Source organism: Lupinus angustifolius, chromosome LG02 (genome assembly GCF_001865875.1).
Source record: "Lupinus angustifolius cultivar Tanjil chromosome LG02, LupAngTanjil_v1.0, whole genome shotgun sequence".
In the NCBI taxonomy this organism is placed as follows: Eukaryota; Viridiplantae; Streptophyta; class Magnoliopsida; order Fabales; family Fabaceae; genus Lupinus; species Lupinus angustifolius.
The window spans coordinates 9,466,047-9,476,379 of NC_032010.1; the positions used below are offsets into that span (position 1 = coordinate 9,466,047).

At 33.2% G+C, this 10,333-nt stretch overlaps 1 protein-coding gene across 1 annotated transcript; it reads right to left on the bottom strand.

The window, feature by feature from the left end:
* LOC109335375 (transmembrane protein 184A-like) lies at positions 2,454-9,979 on the bottom strand. Its single transcript, XM_019571517.1, has 7 exons — positions 9,874-9,979; positions 9,496-9,758; positions 7,523-7,596; positions 6,629-6,778; positions 4,490-4,775; positions 3,404-3,637; positions 2,454-3,215 (listed from the first exon to the last, which is right to left on the bottom strand). Exons 2-7 carry the CDS (start codon positions 9,649-9,651, stop codon positions 2,850-2,852), a joined length of 1,266 nt encoding a protein of 421 aa, XP_019427062.1. The 5' UTR covers positions 9,652-9,758; positions 9,874-9,979; the 3' UTR covers positions 2,454-2,849.

Consider the following 10,333-nt stretch of genomic DNA (forward strand, 5'->3'; position numbering starts at 1 on the left):
TTATTTTGGGTCATGGTTTCTATATCACCATACATACATAATTATGAAAGTTAGACATAATATTTGCTTGAGGACAAGCAAGAGATAAGCTTGAGGGGATTTGATGAGTGTGAAATTACGCTACATTTGCATTGCATTTAACTTACATTTTAGAACATAATTACGACTTTAAGATTGTTTTTAGCTTTTATTTCTCTTTGTTCGGGTTGAGCAAGTGTTTTTTACTATGTTTTGCAGTTTAGATGGATTAAAGCCAAAAGGAGTAGAGATTGGGTGCAAGAAGATGAAATTCAGTATTGAGACTATGCGAAGATCAATTGAAGAGCCAAAAGAAGTCATAGATGTTATACTATATTTTTTAGATTTGTTTTTTGAGCTTAGCCCAATATTTTGCAATTAGGATAAATAAGGGTTCTCCCTGAACTTTACACTTTATATTACAATTCTCTAATTTAGAATTTGGGGATTCTCTTCTACATCATGAGTGAATAATTCTCTTTGTTTCTAGGATTGGGGCTATGCCCTTTTACATTCGATAAACACTTGCTCTTACTTCTATTTCATTGAGGTTGTGATTTGAATCATTACACTGAGTTTTATTCGTGTGAGTTGTCTAGCCAATAAATTACACCACTTAGATACATTGGGGAAGGACCGAAAGGTGAACCGAACTATCCGACCATTCAGTTATTCAAACAAGAATCCTAATTCACGAAAGTAGTATTAGGATTCTCGGGAGTTTCTGGAATTCACCTTGGGTTGCTACGAAGCGATTGGATAGAAAGATCTGAGTAAAAGATTTGATTGATAACCGTACCACGAGAATAGGTGTGACTTCAATTGAGTACACGTGTCGGAGCTCGAGAGAGGGTGTCACATATCAAAGAGCAATTCACCCTTACAACTTAAAGTTCATGAAAAGAAGCAAAACAAGGATTGCGAGTGTAAAGGTGGTAGCCATTATCCTGGGAACTCTCCCTAAATTAGATTTAAATCATTTCTTAATACTTTCATAATTATTCTTGTTAATTTATCAATTGTTCTAAATTCAATTTTATTTCTTTATTTGAGTTAAGTATAAATTAATTGTTATAATTAAAGGAGTTTTCTATTACTTGTGGGATCAATATTTTATTACTTGACGACATAATCGTGCACTTACGATTTGCCCTATAAATTACCCTGATCAATTTTTTTGGATAACTCATTTCTCACTCATGTAACCAGTTACTTGGTTCAAGTAACCTGATACTTAATCACAATAACCTGTTACTTAGATCTAGTAACTTGTTGCACAATATTTTGAGAATTGTTTTCATTTATGTTTGTGTTTATCAATTTCTTTTAAAATACTTTTGAGCATTACCACTAAGTGTATAGATTAGAATACAATGATAGAAATACCTAAAGACCTAGATTCTAATTTCTTGAAGCTTTGCTTCATTGTCTTTCATAAGTATTCTTCATTTTCTTCTTTTATGTGATGTTGGTATCTTTATCAAAACTTCGTCAAAGTCAAGAGCCATATTTTCTTCACAATAAATAGATATCAAACTTTCACTTCTTGTTTCCTGTTTTGGCTACTGTTTGTCTAACATACGCATCCTTTCAAAAGGGGAGAGTACCCCATCAAGGAAACTGACAAATTTTAAGATTGGATGCTGATTAGCAAGATGGCAAAGAAGCCAGACACTAGCAGTGTTTGGTAAAATAATACCCCAGAAGCAGAAAAATATTAAAATATGTTGGAGAAAACTTGGGTTCAATAATTTACCAACGAAAGTTAGGAATATCTTAGACTTTGTTTGAGAGTTATGAGAGAAACGAGACGAGGGGATCAAAGGGTTAAAAAGGAGGAGAAAGGAAAGGAAGGCAACCCTCTCATTTGCTTGGAAGTATAAATTTAGATGAGGAAGGTAAATAGATGAATGTAAGAATATTTTTTATTTTTCCTTTAAAAATATAATTAACAATAAGAAATGAATAATAATATATAATTACATAATATTACTAAAAATATTTTGACATTTTATCTCCAAAAAACCATTCCCTTCATCCAACTCCCAAACAATGAGAATGATTTTCAAAGTCATCTCTTCACGTCCCTTAACAACTAAAACCACACTCTCAAACATAGGCTTAAGGGTTTTGGAGTAAAAGGAAAGAGAAGGTTTCAGAGTTTACAAATATAGTTTATATCTCAATGTCTTTTATTTTCCTTTTTTCATCAAAACTCGACTAGTGGCAAAAACGCAAACAGACATGGGGAGATATGGATACTATAAATGCTATTTGTGATAGTGGTATTAATTGTAATTACAAAGATCATCATCAACAACAACATCTATAAATTAATCAAACACTTTTAAATACAAAGAGATGCCAAAAGGTTGCAAATTATGACAATTGACAATTCTATAAACATTATAGAACCAGTTTTCTTTCAAGGTGCATAGAAGAAAAGAATAAATCAATTAAATCTAACTTGAATTTACTGAGTATCTGTCTTTTTTCCTGCTAGTAGTATCTGTCATGTTTCGAGTATGTGAACCAGAACAAGTAAAGCATCTACATTGTGCACACAGAACACTCAATCATAGGAGACAATTACAGTATGAAACAATTATATGAAGGATTTTTTGCTTGAGAATGAGGCAGACTAGACTTTAGATTGACACAAATGTCCGCACACAATCCGCTTAAAACCTTTCCTGGAATTTAAGAAAACCACATTTGGACCATAGTTCTCCCCAAGAACAGAAACGATGTCAGATGCCCTTCCAAAAACTCCTCCTTCTAGTGATAATAACATTCTTCCCCACTATGCGAGCTTTAAATGTTCCTCTTGGTCACCTAGTACCAGCTTTATCAGCTGCAGGAACATTTTCAGGATAACTGGCTACATCCAAGTCGATAAGGGTCAAATCGTATGGCACAGATACAGAATTCGACATATCCAATAGCAAGGAAGATTTCATGGCATCAGAATTTGAAGGATCGGGCATGGGATCAGAATGCGAAGGGGTGCTGCTATTAGAAGAGGACATACTTGAAAGCTGTATGTCATCTAACTTGTTTCCGAACACATACTTATTTTTTCTCACAGTATCCATCTCTGGGCCAATTGGAACAAATGTTCGTGACCTGTACTTCCTTGTTCCTTCTTCACCTTCACTGTGGTTATAGAGGACATAATCATGATATGTTGGTGCGAACTGCCAAATAAAGTAGTATCAGACTATCGGCAAAGAAAAGACAAGCAAAGAAAGGCCAGAAATTTCAACCAGGATTTAGGGAACTTGAATTGCAATATTGAAGTTGCTAACCAGGGCATTAAGCATAATGCAAGTCATATGCTAACAATGTCATAAACTATGGGCAGAATATACAAAGTAAGACTGACCTGGTGGACTGTATCGTGGTAGAAGTCGTTTAACTTCAAAGCATGCCCAAGGCTAGCAGTCAAACCACGAGATTCACCTATATTAGCACCAGCATACTCCTTGTACGGAAATGCATAAAAGTGGCCCACAGCAGCAACAAGCATCTCAACACAAATGATAAAATTTTGAAGTAAAGCAGCTTCATCTGCATTCTTAATAAACCCTGTCTTTGCCGCAAGGAAGAATAACACCCCCTAAGAAATGAATAACAAAGTCACCTCAAAAGTAAATAGTAAACAGAGTAGAACTAAGCAACACCACTCTAATAAGCCTTCAAGTTTGAAATTAGAGCCTCTCCGCTTGGGGAAGTAAGGCTGCGTATATCCACCCTCCACAAACCCTCTACTAAGTGGGAGCCTCATGTATTGGGCCACCCTTTTAAGCATAATAAACATTATTATGCATTCAACAGAAAAGAATAAAGATGAAGCTTTAAATTAGCAATATTGAAAACTAACATCATATCACACACATGGTTGTCAAATAATGTTTTATTAATTGCAATGCCATTAATAGTTAGTTAGTTACTTAAATAAGTTTAGACTTTTACTTTAAGTAAAATTAAGAAAACAAATAACCTTCAGAAACAGACAACACAAGGGAGGTCAAAAATTATAGGATTAGAATTATTTTGGCATCTTAGAAGAAAAAGAAGGCCCCAAATACAACATGCACATATATAGCAGATATATCGATAAAATTTTGCTTCCTCAATATTCAACATCACAACTCAGAAACTAGATTGCAGGATATATCCAGTGTTTGTTCAATACGGAAAGATTGAACTGTAAAATTGTAATTCTCCACCTTTTATGAAAGGAAAGACTAAGACATGTTGGTCTAAACAAATTACTGATCATCTTAGGATAAAAAAGGCATCTCTCTTCCAGTTAGGTATTCTTTAGATAACATTCACATCCTTTCTCATGGTCACAAAATTTGACACAATTTTTCCTGTTTTCACCCACTACAATATAACAAGCAAAGAGACAGCTTAAAATACAAGAAAAAATAGACTGCTAAACTGAAAGAGGTGTGACAATTACCTGCCAATAAGTCAGGAATACAACAGACTTTATTATAATAAACTTTGGGACTGGATTGAATGGCTGAAGAAGATCTTTGCATGCCACATAGAACAAAAGAAGAGCATAGAGAGCCATTGTATATGAGAAAGTATGTATAATAGTAAGATACAAGTATGACTGCTTTGGATTGAAATTTCCATCCTCATATTTCCCCTTGGCATAAAGTAGAAGTGTAATGACAACTAGAATGGGCTTCAAAATCACAAACTGCAGACACCCTTGTTTGCATTTACGTATGAAACGCCTACAATAGAAACTTTCCAAGTGAGAGACAAACACAAATTATTATGATATAGATCATTATTCATGCCACCATGTCTAGATCTTTTCCAATAATTCATGAGATGAGAACATAATAACATATTGTGTGCCACATACAACATCCTCACTAAGAATTTAGAATGGTTAAGGGTGTGTTTAGTTTCAAGAAATATTTTCTATTTCTATTTCCTATTTTCCTTTTTAAGAAACAATTTTCATTTCCATGTTTTCATTTCCTGAAAATATGTTTGTTATTATCATTTTCATTTTCATAACTATGCACTCTAAACCAGGATAATTACTCTTGCAAGGAATCCAATTCTAAATTCTAATCACTAAAGTAGTCAAACCAATGATTTTATAGAATGTCTACATATTTGATACTTGTATTTTCTTTCCAATGTATTTCATGTCAATAATACGTTGAACATTTTTAGTTGTTGGACTTGATCATTTGCTATTACAAAAGCGTGTGAAAAGTCATAATGAGCATCATGCAGTTGCAGATGCTCTCCAAAAAAAATGTAAAATCAAAATAAATTACTTACGTACAAGTGCTATATCAAGAAACATTTTAAATTAAAGTTGCAGTACATCAAGAAACATCAATTTTCATCCCTAAATCATATATTATCATAATCATCATAGAACTATTTCAACAATATCATAAGAGAGACGAAGAAAAGTCATTATGTTGAGAGATAAAGAAATAAATTTTATTATGAAGATGTGTGATGGTAAGGACAATGACATTTTATTGAAAATTTTAAGACTTTTATTACTCCATTCGATCTATATCTTTTGATGTTTTAACATTTTCATGTTATTCCAAATCTTTTGATGTTTTGAAAGCCCAATATACATTTATATTTTACTTTCCAATTATACCCTTATTTATTACTAATATTTTCTCCACATGTTTCTTCATTTCATTTTTAATCCAGTTTTTTATGTGTATTAAATGTGACTATTTTAGTCAAATTTTATTGAATTTTTACTTCATTTAATATTTTTTGAAACTATGTGCATAATAACCTTAAACATCAAAAGATGTGGAATAAGGGGAATATTATTTTCAATTTCTCTCTTCACTAATCAACAAAATGGTGAAATCAATTGATGAAGGCCTCCCTTGTCCTTACTATCACATATCTTCATAATAAAATTTATTTCTTTATCTTTCAACATCACAACTTTTCTTCGTCTCTCTTATGATATTGTTGAAATAGTTCGATGATGATTATGATAATATATAATTTTGGGATGAAAATTGACGCTTCTTGATGTTATTGCAACCTTAATTAAATAGTATAGCACTTGTACGTTAGTAATTTATTTTAATTTTACCTTCTTTTTGGAGAGTATCTCCAATTGCATGATGCTCATTATGACTTTTCACACGCTTTTGTAATAGCAAATGACCAAGTCCAACAACTAAAAATGTTCAACGTATTATTGACATAAAATACATTGGAAAAAAATACAAGTATCAAATATGTAGGCATTCTATAAAATCATTGGTTTGACTACTTTAGTGATTAGAATTTAGAATAGAATTTATTGCAAGAGTAATTATCCTCGTTTATAAAGTTTAGAGTGCATAGTTATGAAAATGAAAATGATAATAACAAACATATTTTCAGGAAATAAAAACATGGAAATGAAAATTGTTTCTTAAAAAATGAAAATAGAAATAGAAATGGAAAATATTTCCTGAAACCAAACACACCCTAAGTAATTTATAGAAAACAAAGGGGTCATTTTCAAGAAATTAATAGCTATTTTCACGTACCAACGCTTTTAATGCAAAATATATGAATCAGATACAAAACTCACCCATCCAACGGTATAGGAGGAAAGCAACAAGTCATCAGACACATCGATGGCTTCAGAACCCGACCGCTCAAACTTATTACAACTGCTCCAGGACCACCAACCCATGATAGACACAGTGACAGGAAGTTATAAATCACCCAAGCTTCATAGCTGAAACAGTAGACAAGAGGAAATATTTGACAACATGTAACTACCTAATAAACATATATCTACAAAATTCATATTTTTTAAACAGAGAACAACAATTTGCAGTGTGAACTAAGATTACAGGACTGAATGTTAAAAGATGCATAAAATAAGGTACAAGAAGTCAAGAAAATGAAATCATGATAAATTGGAAAAATATGGGATTGCTTTTCCAATTTTGTGACTGCATATGTAAGCAATCCTGCTGCTGCAGCAATCACCTCTACCACCTCAGTCACATCATCAATGGAAGAATACCAATTTTCTTAAGCAATGTTTTTGCAGTCACCGGCTAACAAAGTAAAATACTACATACCCCAATGAGTAATGACATGATTCCAGACATGCTAAAAAATGAGTCTATTTTAGGACTTAACACATTATTTTTATCCTAGGAATGTGGTCTATCTAGACTAGGGTATCTGACCAGTGAGTTCAATGTAGCAACTTCAAGGGGTTTTTGAACAGTCAAACACCCATAACCACTTCTGCGTCTTCATTTAGTCAAGGTTTGTGTAGAATAACAATGTATGATTCATATACACATATAATTAGTAATTACAGGTAACAAATTAATTACACAAGTCATGAACAACATGTGAACCATGAAACAGGAATGATAAATAAACCATACATGCACAGATGCACTCAGACTCTAACAGCAACAACCAAAATAAAATATAAGTACACAAACACAGACAAACTTACACTTCTCGAATGGAATTAAAATAGATTGAACTCTTAGGAGCAACAAGGGACAAGAATGACATAAGCGCATAAACCTGCCAGAAAAAAAGGAAATTTAAACTGTTTAAAAAGAATTATATGAAAAAATGTTTACAAAATAAACTAGTTTCCCAGTGGAAATTCAAGGGCCATGTGATATGAAATTACAAAAGAAAATGAAGGATCAATTAAACCAAATCAAGTAACTTTTAAGGAGCAAACAAGACATATACTGGCAACTGTAATTATCAGATTGAGAAATAGAAAAAAGAAATTAATTAATGTGTGTCAACTAAAGCAAGTACTTGGTACAGAACCAAAGACTTTAAAGTACAAAGATAAACTTAGACACAACTATTTAGGTGTTATTTTCAAATAAAAACATATCATGTTAAATAGCATCCCTTACATGTGTATGCTTTAATAACAAATTGTACCTAACTTTTATCCATACTTATATCATCATCCAGTCAATGAATTGCAAAAAATTCTCAAGCTTTTGGCTTTTTATATTGAGATAATAGATAAGAGCCACTCCAGTATCCCTGTTTGGCTATTTCCCTACCCCTTTTTGCTTCAAGAATAACACCAGAAAAGTTCGAAGTCTTTCTCTGACTATAAATATTATAAAATATAAGGGAAAATTACACTAACATCCCTTGAAGTCTGACTTAATAATGCTTGACAGCCTTCATGTTTCATAAATTACATTGATCACCCCCACCCCAAGGCTTATGTTGTCATTATGCTCTAAGTATGGATCTCAGTGGGATCCAATCCCAGATAGGTATTGTGTTGACGTTGAGATGGCATTTGTTATTCCATCCCGGATCTGAAACCAGGCTATCCCAGCTCCAAATCCAGGATCCCATCCCAGTTTTCCTGTGGGATCTCACTAGGAAAGGGACTATGGGGTTAAAATCCCATTTTACTCCCAATTTCAATATAACATGTCCATTTTTGGGGCCTTTTGGTTATTTCGACAAAATCTACACATAATTTGAACAAAAGGACCCGGGTGAGCAGCTCTCAACCCATTCGAACAACTACACCTTGGGTGAGCAGCTCTCAACCCCCAAAGTCTTCTCCCTCCAACAACAAACTTCTTTTTCCAGTGAACGACTCTCTTTCAGACAACATGTTCATCTTCCTATTCTCTTTTGCAGATTCTGCAACTTCTTCCTCTTCAACCATGTGAAATCTTCTTTTTCTTCAATCCTGCAACATCTTCAACTCTTACACCTTGCGAGCCATCAGCCATGATATCATCTCAGCCATCACATCTGAGTCATCAACCTTATTCACTATATTATTTGGAATGCTTAGAATATGCTAGTAGTCTAAATCTCCAACCTAATACTTTTAAGAGTAAGAGAGGCTTAATTCCTTAAACTTATTTCACATATATTGTATTTTTGAGCTACTTAGTAGGTACTTTTATTCCAGTCAAGTTATGTCATTGATTTTGAGCTTATGCTTTAATTTTGTGTATTTTTCTATTTTTTAGCAATTATATGCCTATAGTATAAATTGTTTATTTTGTTTCCTTAAACATCCCTATCCCAACTATCCCGTTATCTCATTTTTTCGGTTCGTCTGGGATCTGGAATTGACTACTTACGCTTACCTGTCGAGATTTAGGGCATCATTACACAAACCCTCCTCAAACTTAACCTTGTCAGCCACTTACAACAAAAACCTTCGGGTTAGTAAATATATTTTATAAAACAACAGGGGGTGAATGTAATTAAATCAATCCTCATTCGAGATCACTGCAATTTCACCTAAATATGATGTCAATATCTGATTTTAACAATTCAACTACGCTACACAAACCATTGTATTTAGTGTTTGATTCTTTTATCTACTAAAAACTAACTATTAGCAATCAACAAAATGCACAAGAACACTAATTTCAACCACACATCAAAACGGGAAAAAAAATTATACATTACCGGGACCATAAAAATGATGCGAACAATGAAACGCTGATAAGTAGGTTCAGTGTAATTGAGAAGATGCCTATAAATATGAAGAACAGCCAAAGCGATAGCTCCAATTGTGCAACAAAAAGCGACGACGTAGATGAAAATTGGAGCCAGAACCCCCATTCTGGCTAAAAACTCCGTTTAATTCAATCAACAATTTCTTAATAGAAACAAACAGAGAGAGAATGATGAACCTTGAATTGGATCAAGAGAAAAGTGTAAACCCTAACCTGAATTAGAAATTGAATATTTGAAATCAGACAAGAGATCGAAGAAAGTATAGAAATAATAATAAATAATAATTTGGAGAAGAAGATGATGGGGTGGTTGGGCTGGGCTTTGTACCAATAATAATGGCGGCGGTTGGATTTGCTGTGAAGGGAAAAGGAACTATTGAGGAGAAAACGTTGTGCCAACGAAGTTAAAGAGCATGGAAAAAAAAAACTTATTTCCTCATCTTTTTTTCGCAAGGAATCTTTACTTACCTCCTCATTTTTTTTTGGTAATGAATCTTTACTTATCTCCTCATCTTTTTTTTTTTTGTAAGAAATCTTTTCGGGGGCATGTTTGATGGTCATGTCAAAACCGGACCGTACCCGTTGTTCAACTGGAAAACTGGTGAACCGGTCTCCTAATCGGTACAGAATAGATATTGAACCAGCCAGGTATTAAAATCCGTCAAAATCAGTGAACCGGCCGGTATTTCACTAAAACGGCCGGTTTATATATATATTTTTTTTAAAAAAACTTAAAAAACTCATTATAAGGTGACTCATCTTTCCAACACTTCAAGACACATGCTTCC